At 45.4% G+C, this 12,743-nt stretch overlaps 1 protein-coding gene across 6 annotated transcripts in view; it reads right to left on the bottom strand.

Annotated features, from left to right (window-relative positions):
- The window catches only part of GTF2IRD1 (GTF2I repeat domain containing 1), a 1,038,761-nt gene that overhangs the window by 568,081 nt on the left and 457,937 nt on the right, over positions 1-12,743 (bottom strand). For all 6 annotated transcript variants that reach the window (XR_011274579.1, XM_069614744.1, XM_069614746.1 and 3 more), the window contains exon 9: positions 4,228-4,411. Coding sequence is in view for 5 of the 6 variants with exons in the window: in XM_069614744.1 (XP_069470845.1) it covers positions 4,228-4,411 (184 nt within the window). In the remaining variant the exon portion in view is untranslated. The remainder of the gene's footprint in view (positions 1-4,227; positions 4,412-12,743) is intronic.

Raw genomic sequence — 12,743 nt, 5'->3', positions numbered from 1 at the left:
AGACTGCAAAAGCCTTAATATTTTCGATATCAAAAAGGATACGCCTTAGGTAGCTTTCAGGATGAGAATCATTTGCTGGTGATCCTCTCGACAACAGAGTTGTATGGCCCCTTACAGGGATGCCATAGAGCACAAGGGAGCTAAGGGGTTTAAGGCTTAGATTTTCCATAATTTGGCACCGGAGTCGCTTAAAAGTGACTAGTCTAGCCTGCAATCTTGTGGTCTTTCTCTCCTGAAGCCTCCTCCATTTCATATGTTGGCATACCTGGCATTCCTCAATTCGATGATCCTCTTCATCTTCACCTTGCTTTGCCATCTTTCCCTCACATTTTGGGCAGTTATCATAAGGGGATGGCATGGTAGAGGTATGAGGAAGCAAAGAAAGCTAAAACTTGGAAGGAATCTGAAGACAATTCCCTCCAATTTCTGTTCAAAAACTCAGAAGACATTCTAAAACATTAAGGGAATTTGACATCTGTAGTAAAAAAAGGTCCATTCTTAAAATGTGCTCTGCGAGCCATCTCTGTATATCAGAGAAATGAATTGAGAGCTCTCAGTGCAGTGCATTATGGGATCTCCCTGGAAGCTGATTCTTAAAGGAGCAGGGGTCTGCAAGTGGGTTGCTCTACACGTTACATTTCAGTTTGTTCATTTTTTCCAGATGCAAAGCAAGGTGTCTTTTGCTTCTCCTTTAAAAAAAGAAAAAAAGGGAGGACTAATGATTTATATTTGCATAGTTTATTTTGCTTATTTTTCCAAATGTAAACATTGGCATTTGGTATGTTCCTGGTTCACGCTCATGTGCAGAAATATTCTATGTTTCTGATTGATATTGAAGATCGCATGAAGGGGAACCATTGGGATTACAAACACATACAAACACAAACACATGCATAGAAATACATACAAACAAATGAATGAAATAACATAGGTAAGCGTTGCCTACTCATAAAACATCCTAACAAAATGCTACCTTTTCTAGCTTTGGGGAAAAGCACACAGACATCTTTGCACGCAGTCCTTAATGCGTTCTAATATCCATCAATAAAACATCCCACTCAATATACCTAAAGTAAGACAATAAATGGAATAGATAAGACCTGCTAAAAACCCATAGGAAAACAATCAGATCAACCCTCCCCTTTATCGATGTTCCTGCACCCCCACCTAGGACGTATGCCTCCATGCTCAAGAGTCCGAAACATGCCTGGGAATGCTTGTGGTCTCGTGCAGAAGGGATGTGAGCAAGCAGTTCGGACTGGACTGCCTCTTTTTGGCGTGGGACCAAGCCTTATTTGGATATGGTCTCTTCCCTATGTGTAATGGCTAGGAAGGCTGAAGAACGATGGTCTGGAAGGTTGCCCAGAGAGATGCCAGAGGTTAAGATTAATTCAAAACCTTCCAGCCATCAAATCATTTGTTTGTAAGTTCATATAAATATGTATCTTGATTTGCAAACTAAATTCCTTGCAGAAAAAACCTTCCCAACATTTTTGTTTTACATCTATGATTATCAAACTATTAATAGGGATGTTGTGCTCCGGAAGTGCCATAGAAGACACTGTAAATGCAATAGTAATACAAATAATACAAATAAACAGGGCTTCTAGCACTTATCAATTTTGTACTCGCAACAAAAAAACACAAAACGTTTCAATTGCAAATGTAATACATAACATAATGTAAAGTGGTCTTAGATAGCGCCTTTCTGCCAATAACGTTGGCCTCGTTGTGCTAGAAACGTGGTAGAAAACGTCCGAAATACTGCAAAAAAGGCAGCGACTGTAGTACTTTATACTTCTGCCACTCATTTAAATTGATTGAATAAAAAACTCATGTCTCTTTCTGATATCTGATGCCTACGATACAAGTATCCCAAGATGTGCAGAAATTAAAATTAGGGAACTTGCTTTGTCGAAATGTGTTTAAAATAAAAAAAGAACCTAAAGGAGTGTGGTAGCTAACTTAAATGTGGCAAAAAGTACAGTTTTGTGCCACAAAATGTTCTGTTTCTTGACATACAATTTTGACATCAATGACACCATATCCTAGGTTGAAATATACAAAAATTCCAATAAGGGACAGCTGCAATGAATCATTCAATGCTGCCCTTAATCACACACCCCTTCCCCTGCTGATCATCTCTGTCTTGGCACTGTGCACCTGGCCACCCACTGTCCCCTGCTCACCCTGCCACCCTTCTGCATGGCCTCCTAGCCACCCCTTGCACTGGGGACTGTATCTGTACCCATACAGTGCCCCCCCCCCCATTTTTCTTCTTTTTCTGCACTTACCAGTTTTACCCAGCTTTGCTGCCACAAACACAGCACTTGCCACTTGCTGGCTGCACTACCACTGTTTATTGCCTCCATTATCTGATTATTTATCGGTTTCTCCTCTGCTCCGCACTTTCCACTGTCCCCCTTCCAGGCACTGTTCCCCTTTCTCTTTCCCATGCACTTGCACATTCTCAATGTCACTGGGCCTAGTAAGATCGTTGTTGTGTTCTCCCTTGTTCCCCTCCCTTGCCTTGTCGCGCTCTGAAACACCTGTGCATGAGCGTGATGAAAATAAAATATATCATATATCATAATAAGCGCAGATCTCAAATTCCAGGCAATAGCACAAACCAATTGTAAGAGACCCCTGCACCAAGATCTACTCTCTGGACAGGTCAGCGATTAATGCACATTTGAATCAATTATCCTATGCTAAGCATTTTAGCTCGATGCTTTACCGCAACATCTCGCAAAATTAAGGGTTTAATGCATCAAATTATATTTTACAAATATCATCAATGTATTTTCCTGAAAGTCCTACACCTATGTGCTACACGTGCCTCAACCTGTCAAAAAGTTTACTTTTGTAGCCACCAAAGATCATTAGTCATAGTCAGCCATAGAGAGAGGGCTGTTGAGAGAGGTGTGCAACTCCTACATGGTGACTAAAACCAGGATGAGGCATCGAGGGAGGTAGAAAAGGAGGGTGTTGAGGAGATCCATCAATGTATTAAAATAAAGTTAGCAATGCACGGATTCTGATAACAAGAAATCACATTCTCATAAACTGCCAAGTTATGTAGGAATTTTCAGAAATGAAGCAGGCTGACTTTATTCACAAGTCGGTCGTTATGAGTTTTACAGTATGTGGTCGAAGATAGGTAAATCACCATTGCATGTTTTACTCTATACCCTTATTAGGAGAAATGAAAAATGGGGTACAATTTCCAGTACCATTTACCACCATGTGATGCAATTCATAAAGAAAGCCATTTATGTGTGCAAATTGCAGGTGGCGCAAACTGCAGCTGTGACCACCTTCACATTGCACATGCAGGATGGTTTGCAAAGAATTCAGTATGTGCCATGAGCAATTTGCACCTGCAGCGCTTCCAATACACACATGGACCTGAGTCACAAAAAAAGAGTATATCATTCTGCTTAATTCCCTGAATGATCAAATCATCATGGGAAGCAAAAAGTGAAAACAAATGTGGTAACTTTTTTCCCGCCCAGAGAGTGGTATCAAGCTGGAGGGGAAGCCAACCACTTTTGGAATTTTTTTTTTTTTAAAGTGACATTTTCTTCTTGCGGATTTGTCCATGTCCTAAAGGTGGAATACTCTTGGCTGGAAAATGTGAACATTGCTGAAGGAGTCCTTTGCTATAGTTTTTGTAAATTGTCTGTAGGTGTTTCCCTGCATTTGCTGGCCATTGTACTCCTCCAGAAACGCCCAGTTTGCACATGCCAGTGGGTGTTGATTAAAGTACAACCTCTCCGACCTGTTAAGTGGCATTTCTGTGTGTGCGTACATTTTTTTGAAAACAGATATTTCAATACACACAATCACAAATGCCTGAATCAGTGTTTGTGGGCGAAAATGCACTTGCCCCAAAACAAAGTTTTGTGAACAGGGGTCATATTGACGATCATCGAGTTAGTATCTTATTTTATGAATCAATAACCATTTGTCCCATTCATATCCATTGTGCAACATACACTTCCCTGAATCAGTTTACACCCCTGATGCACTTCCATGTTTTAAAGGCAATTATGACAGGCCTGGCTGTAGAGACTTTGAAAGAAGCAGTCCTTGACATCCAATCCTAAATCGCTATATCACCTCAAGTCCTAAAGATATCAGTAGAAATTGGTTAGCGATCCTTGTATGAAAGCCAAAACAAAAGCCTGCATTTACAGACTAATACAATGGTATAGGTCGTCTTACCGTTTAATTACAAAGTGGATGCTATGCCTCTCTTCCAGAATTCGCTTGAGCTTTGGAACACCATAGGTACAGGGTCGCTTGAAAGGAATTTTATCGGGAATCCCAATGATTTCGACTGCTTCTGGATCACAGGCAATCTTGCGGTATGGCACAGGGACCATGTGGTCCACACCCAGCGCTTCAGCTTGTAAGAAAAAGAAAACAATGATTGAGGCGATATAAATAGCCCTAAAAAACATCCTATGTAAGTGCAAACATTGACAAACATACAGATGGGAAACATTTAGCTTTGTTTGTACTTATTTGTTAAACATATGCAATCTCAAACCTCTGCACTGGAATATGATTAGGGCAAAACTGAGGGCAAAATATATAGCCGATGACTAGCATGTGATAGATCTCATTACTAGAACAATATATATGTGATTACTGGCAAAATAAAAACCTTATCAATACCAATCTTTATGTCCGATTACTGGCACAATATATATCTGAGTATTGGCATCATAATTGATGGGTACTTAATTTCCTGCAAAACACAACTGTCGGATTTACACAAGAGGGCATTTCAGGTACACACATTTTTCACAATCCCTCAAAAGTGACTTGTTTAATCATCTCAAGGCACTTCAGAAGTGGCATTTTCACTATAAAAAACAGATTTTTTTTTCATATTTCCAGAACAAATGAACGTGTCAAGTGGGACCTAATTTTCTTTGCAAAACAAAATATACCATATTAATGAAACAAATGAATAAAAATGAAATATTGGCAAACAGAGTGAAATGTTTTAACATTAATGTCTTAAACCCCGACTGCGTCTTCCCTACTTAACTACTCTGTGCAACATTTCTCTGCTCACGCTACTTTTACTTTGGAATTAAAACATGCCTCCAGTCTACCTTTTCTGAAAAAAAGTCACTTGATCCACTTCTACCATCAGGTTTCCATCGCATATCACTTTGTTCCTTTATCTCTAAACTCAAGGAGCACATAGACTATGCTCCGGTCTCTGATCATCTTAACCACTTCTTTCTTCTGCCTCTCCATCAATCTGGCTTTCGCTTCTGTTATTCCACGCAAATGGCCTTACTTTGTATTTCCGATACTCTTCTTTTGGCTACGCCAAATGTTCCTCTCTTCTTGAACTCTCCTCTGCTTTTGATACTGTAAATCATATTGCTCTTCATTCTACTTTGCCCCATCTTGGTGATAATGGGACTGTTTTGTCCTGGTTTCGCTCGTATCTTGCCAACTACACCTATTCTGTAATCTGGGCTGGAGAAACTTCTGATAGTACCCCTTACATTTTGGTGTTCCACAGGGTTCTTGTGCTTGGTCTGCTGTGTTTCTCTCTTTACACAATTCCCTTATCTTCTATTTCCAACTTGTTTTTATTATTTTCATCGTTGGATCATCAACATCACATGTAAATACATAGCATTCGCTGTAGCGATAAGCAAAATACAAACTTAACCAGTCCCCCTTGCCAAACCCCTCAGGTGCCCAACTGTCTGCATCACCTGCTTTTCTATCGCCCTCCATTACCCCCATTCCTGTCCAAGTAAAGTCTCACCAGACGTGGCTTAAAGGTCAGGGCTGGGACTGTTTGATCGAATTCGAGTAGGGGAGTCCACATTGTTTGAAATTGATGCAACTTCCCCTCCTTTGCAGCCGATACTCTCTCAGCCACTAAAATGTCCCAAACCTTAACCCACCAGCGCCCTATGTCCGGACCCTCAACCGTTTTCCAACCCCGATGTGTAGTGATACGAGCTGCCAGCAACAGGTGAGTCATTAGCTTTGCTCGGGCAACCAACTTTGGATATATCCCCTCACATGGAGCACCCAGCAATATCGTCTTCGGGCACAGCGCTAAGCAGCTACCTGTAATATCGTGAATCAGTTGTAATATATTCTCCCAGAAGACTTGCATCAGAGGGCATTCCCACCACATATGAAAGTACGATCCCTGGGCCCCACAGTTTCGCCAGCAGGGGGGGGGAAATAGGGCCTGGAAATGGTGGATCTGTACTTGCGGTTAATACCATCGGAATAGCAGTTTCAACGCACACTCATTATTTGCCACACATTTCGAGGAGGCACGGGCTCTAGCCCAAAACTCCAGCTAGGCTGCATCATCTTGTTGTGTGCCTAAGCCTGTCTCCCAGGTGGGACATGTATTTTGAGAAACACAGTGACAGGAGGTCCTCTCGAAGCAGTCTGTATAGTTTCAATATCCCTCCCTTATGTAAGTCTTCCCCCATATTAAGTTCAAGTGGGATCAGTGGTCGTGTAGCCTTCTCTCTTGTTTCGGGGTGCGTAATCCAGTGACGAATTTGGGCGTATGAGAACCTGTCCCTCTCTGTGAGTTGAAATTCTTTTTTACACTCCTCAAAAGTGCGCGGCTGGCCCTCCACAAATAACTGACCCAGCGTAAGCAGCCCACCTTCATTCCAGCTCTTGAACGCTCCTGGCGGGATATCAGGAGCAAAGCTGGGGTTACCAAAAACCAGAGAGAGTGGGCCTATTCCCCTAGCAATCTTCTTCCTCCGCAGGGCCCTATCCCATACCTTCAGAGTAAGTTTCATCGTGGAGAGGAGACTAAACCATTGCTTACGTGCTAGGTGCGGTATAAAGGGTAAGAAGCGCAGGTGTATGGGGCTTGGCGCTTGCTCTATTTCTCTTGATGTTGGAGGCTCAGCCAACCACATGGGCAGATGAGTCAGTTGGGCTGCCTCTGCATATCTCAGTATGTCAGGGACCCCTAAACCACCCAATTCAGAGCCCCCCATCATCACCCTCTTCGGGATCCTAGATTTTTTCCCACGCCAAATAAAGGCCAGCAATTTACGTTGTAGCTTTTCTAATAGAGATTTTGGGACCTCCACTGGGAGGGATGAACAATAGTATAACAAGCGTGAAGGAGGTTCATCTTTTCAGCACTGATTCGACCCATTAGCGAAATTTCTTGGCCCTCCCACCTTTCCAAATCCTGTTCGAGAGACTTAACCAGGGGAGGCAAATTAGCCCCATAAAGTTCCTTCAGCACAGCCGTTAAGTGAACCCCCAGCTAGGCTATCAAGGTTGTGTCCCAGCGAATCGGACAGATGTCCTGAATGGCCTTTAACTCATGTATAGTGAGGACCACCTCCAGGGCAACTGATTTTCCAAAATGAATGTCAAACCCCGCCACTTGACCAAACACTCAGAGTTTCTGCAATGCCACCTGTAGGGAGGGGATGATGTTGGTAATCGATAGGAGCACATCATCGGTGTACAGTGAGATCTTATGAGACGAGTCGTTCACCATCGGGGCCTGTATTGACCCATTACCCCGTATATGTTCTGCCATTGGCTCCATGATGAGAACAAATAAGAGGTGTGAGAGCGGGCATCCCTGACGTGTCCCACACGTGAGAGGGACCGGGGGCGATCGCTCCCGGTTCACTTGGAGGGAGGTACTCGGGGCATAGTAGTTGGCAGCTATGACTCTCCTGAACTGGCGGCCAAAAGCAAAGGCCTCCAGTGTCAGGTGCATGAAAGACCAATCCACCCTGTCAAATGCTTTTGTAGAGTCCAGGGCAAGAAGAGCTATTTTTTCATCATTCCGCAAGGCCAGTTCTATCATGTTTACTGCCCTCCTGATGTTAGCCCCAGTTTTCCAACCTTATATGAAACCTGTTTGGTCAGGGTTGATCAATCGCTGGAGTAGAGGGGCTAAGCGATTCGCTATCACCTTAGAGTAGATGTTAGCATCGATATTCATGAGAGCGATTGGCCTATGGAGGAGTTTTACATCGAGGGGGTAACACTTACTGTTTCTCGAAACATGTTAAACAGGGATGTTAGGGGCGCCTGGAGCTGGGGGTCTAAAGAGCTTATAAAATCAGGACGATAGACCATCTGGTCCCAGGGCGCAGGGTTTCAGTGTTTTGATGACGGCTTCCACTTCTTGTTGAATCAGGGCTTCCAACGCTTCTTTGTCTTCCTGTGCCAGTTGCGGTAGGGAGGCCTCTGTGATGTATTGTCTCGGAGCCTCGATTGGTCTGTCTCCACTAGCCATATTCTCCAGTAAGTGCTCTTGTGCTACCTGGAGTTTCTTCTGCTCTTCATAGTGGGTGACCCCTTTGCAGTCTCGGAGGCCAATGATATAATTCAGTTTTCTGGTTTTTGCCAGTTTTGCTTTTTGGAGGTGATTCGCCTTATTACTTTTGGCAAATAGTAATACAGGGCCTCTAGTTTGTTACCGGCCACTCTTAAGGCTGTGTGCGCCCTCAGGGACCATCCCTTTTTGTGTACCTCCTCCATGGTCGGTATCTCCTGTTCCAATTGGGTTCTCCTTTGTTTCTTCTTGTATGCTGCCATGTTGCTATCAGAATCCCTCTGATAACCGCCTTCATGGCGTCCCACGTTGTGGCCGGGGAGGTTAATTCCGTGGGGTTATCTTGTAAATAGTTCTTAATTGCTTTCGCCACCTCGTCTCTTAGTACCACATCGATTGGATTTTAGAGGCGCCATTGTAAGCGAGAGGATGAAAAGGAGCTCCCAGATCTAATCTGTAACACCAACGGAGGATGATCTGTAAGCACCGTCGGGGCTATGGCGACCTTGTTCATGAAGGACAGGAATTGGGGCGAAACCAGGAGCAGATCAATGCGTGAAGATGAGCAGTGGGCATGCGAAAAGAAAGTATAGTTTTTCCCCTGGATGAAGCACCCTGCAAGTGTCCACCACTCCTTGGGTTCTAAAGAAGTGGAGAATCCCCAGTGCTATTTTATAGTCCTTGGGGGAAGGCATGTGATTTTTGTCCTTGTCTGGGTTAGGGAACCTATTAAAGTCCCCCTGATGACAAACTGGCCTTCCAGGAATGGGAGGAGGACGGTTTGTAGGTCAGATAGAAAGCACTCCTGTCCTTTGTTCGGAGCGTAGACTGATCCCAATGAGTGCAGCTGGCCAAGGAGCCTTCCCTTCCCTTCACTGCTATAAAGCGGCGTCCCGGGTCTATGATGGAGTTCAGTTCCTCAAATGGGGTGCCCCTAGATACCAAGATTGCTGTGCCTCCCTTTTTGGATCCAATCCGAGCCAGGAACTGCTTTGGGAAATCCCAGTTCCGGAGACAGGCGTAATCCTCCGGAAGTAGATGGAAAATATCACTGCTCCTTTTAGGTCTTTCAGTCGCTTCAAAATTGATTTTCTCTTCACCAGCGAATTGAGGCCCTTAACATTCAACGTGACAAAGTTCATAAATTGGAAAGGAGATTCTTGGTTGACCACTGGCGTTTTTGCAGGGTGGAGGGGGCAGTCAAAAGGTCAGTAGTTGACGTTTATCGTGTAGAAAGTCTTGTGAAAGTGCTCCAACAAACTTTTCGTCAAACATAACAACCACTAACCTTGAACTTAGTCCCAGCCATGGACCCCGAAGTACACTCCTGCCCCGAACAATCGGCAGGACTCTCCAAGGGCCTTCAGGTGACATCCACCTTGGAGTTGGGCATCAACCGTGTAAAGCCCATTCTTGTGCTCATTTTGTTACTTGTTTCCGCATATATCCCTGATTCTGTCATGGATTGCAGCTTTGAATTGCGGGGACCCATCATCTCAAGTTACAACCCTTTTGGACCCTAGACCAAGCTACCCGTCTCGCTTTTGGGGGGAGGATTTCTCTACTCCCGGGGGAGTTAGGCGTGGCGCCATCTCTTTTTTCCGGCAAAGAAGGATTCAGGATCATTTCCGCATCTTCTAAGTGAGCGATCGTACGGGCGACCCCCTTGAATAAGAATTGGACCGCCGTTGGTAACAGCCAGCAATATTGGATCTTTTGGTCCCGTAAAAATAGCGTCAGTGCCCGGAGGGCTCTACGTTTCTGCATTGTCACTGTAGCTAGATTCTGATATATCTGCAGAGGGGATCCTTGAAATGACAGTTCATCTTGGGAGCAGCCTATATCCATTATTGCCTGCTTTGTTGCCTGCTTTGTTGTATAAAAGTGTACCCCTTGAATCGGGCCCCCCCGAGGGTGGATGAAATCTGCTGCTTCGTCGCCATAGGGTCCGAATCAGGAGGAGCTGTCTCATGTGTTCATGTTGGCAGGTGCTGTGACGGGGGAGGGACGCTCACTTCTGAGGCTCTAGACCAGTCTAGAGGGCCGCTTTCCACTTCCTTCAGTTGGCCCCTCTTAGTGATGCGTCGCCTGGGGGGCGGGGCAATCCGCCGGCAATTGACAACCCTTTGTGGTGTTGGGGGAGTGCGTCTCTGCCGTGGTGGCCTTCTTATATTTCCCCCTGTTGTCCTGCTCCTCCAGGCTCCATGGGGCACATTATGGGGCATCTAGGGACCCCTTCCCTCCACATCACCCAGTTAGGTCTCCCTCATAGGAGGGCAGGCTCACCTCTGCCCCCGCCGGGCCTTCTTGGCACAAGCGTAGTATGGGGCGGAAGAGCTCACACCACGGCTCACCGTCGTCAAAACAAGAATGCAGCAGGGCTAGCGGGGCTCTTGGTGCTGGAGAAATGTGTGGCGGGTACACTGCCTCAGAGTTCACGTAGACGGCGTGATGCCTGGCCTGCGGTCTTGCAGATTTTCACCCCCGCCCTGGGGCTCGCTGGGGTCATGTTGGTAATGAGAGCCCTCTTCACTCGTGCGGCGTGGGCTGACCCTGCATGGTCGCTGCACCACCAGAGACCACGGCACATTCACACTGGCCTTCTATGGGCTACCCGGTGCAGGAATGGGCCTCCCAATCGGGGAGCCACCGCCGATACGGACCGGCCACCTCCTTGCTCATATGCTTGGTGCGATAGCGGAACCGCACAGGGGAGGGGCCAGGAGCCTACCGTTCCCCTCCGGGGCTGCTCTTGCATCCTCTTCGCTCTCGCCAGTCACCATATCCCTCTCTGCTCGGGCGTATCCACGGAGTTGGGCAGCTGCGCTCTTCCTTTGCCCGGGCTAGGCAAATCGTGTGGGTTTCTCCGCTCCTATGCTCTCATTTGGGTCGCGCCTCCCGCTTTCCTCTGCACTGCGGCCATCCGCCATCTTGGTTCGCTGGTGTCGGGGTCGCGGGTCCACCCGCGATTTTCTCGCTCTGTAGGCGCTTGTTAATGCTAGCTCATTTAGCACTCCATAGTTTCCGATCGATGCGTGTAACTTCCCCGGCTTCGGGGAGCCGCAGAAACCGTCTGTTTCCTCCAAAGCACTGGGTTATACACAGAGGCCATCAGCAGATCGAGCTGCCACATCGGTGGCGCTGCTGGCCACAAACCCCCTTATCTTCTATTTCACCATTAGGCTTCTCCAACCACTTCTACACAGATGACTCACAAATCTTTTTCTACGTTTCATCTTTGAGTGACACTCTTCACTCTTCTCCTTCTGTCTGCTTATTGGCCATCCAGTCTTGGATGTCAGCTAACTTCCTCCACCTTAATCGCTCTAAAGCGCAAGTTTTATTATTTCCTGCCTCTATTATTCCCTCACCCATCCCTCCTGTCTCTAGCACTTTCCCTCCCTCACCGTCCCTCGTCTGCTCGCAACTAAGGTTTAATCCTCAAATCTTCCCTATCATTTTCCTTACATATTTCAGCTGCTGGCATCTCTGAAAAGCTTGCCTGTTCCTTATTTTGTATGCTGCTACACTTCTCATTTCTGCCATTGTTTTCTCAAGACTTGAGAACTGGAAGGAGGGATTACTTCTCAGTTTTCCTACTAATCATCTGACTCATCTCTGCCCTGTTTATCACTCTGCTATTCGGGTGCTGTTTGGTCTCTTTCCACGCAACTGTGTCCATCCTGCTCTGACTTCCTTACGTTGGCTAACTTTAGAATCTCGCTTGTGATTTCATTTTTTGTGTATTGTTTTTTAGTGCCTTCTTGGTATAGCTCTCTTTTATTTTCTGCCTTAATTTCAATGTATCCCCCCTGCCTGTACTTTTCAATCACAATTTCTGTTTCTTTTGACTGTTCCCCAGCCCTTTTGTGTCAATCACGTTTTTGCTATTTCTTCCACTAGCTTGCAAATTTTGGAATGATCTTCCGTTTACTGTCTGCCGTCCATCTTCTTTCTCGCACTTCTGCTCCTATTTGAAAAAGAAAATCTGTTATTTACCTCTCTTCACTAATTTTGGTCATGTTAATTTGTATATCCTAAATATTGTACCACTCTTAATTGTTCAGCCCTTATACACAACCGTTTACTGATGTCATCCGGCAAAACTTTTTTGGGCTCTGTTGATGTACACAACAGACTGGAGCAACAATCTCTTATTCTAGAAGTGTTGGTGACTTAAAACACATGTGAGGTCTTCAATTTGTTTGAAGAGGTTAAATATGGTCGATAAGGAACAAGTTACTTACCTGTAACTGTTGTTCTCCAGCATGGGTCTGGCATGGATTCACATGCTCATGAATATTCCCCGTCGTCAGGCTGGGAATCCTCGGTAAAGAAAAAACCAGTATCAGTTTCGTTTCTGATCTGTCTTTCGTAGTAATAACCAATCACTGGTCTCTGCGTCATACTG

This window comes from Ambystoma mexicanum, chromosome 9, assembly GCF_040938575.1.
Source record: "Ambystoma mexicanum isolate Mex_15411 chromosome 9, UKY_AmexF1_1, whole genome shotgun sequence".
Lineage (NCBI taxonomy): Eukaryota > Metazoa > Chordata > Amphibia > Caudata > Ambystomatidae > Ambystoma > Ambystoma mexicanum.
The sequence above is the reverse complement of the archived record's forward strand: the minus strand, read 5'-3'. Positions and strand labels throughout refer to the sequence as shown.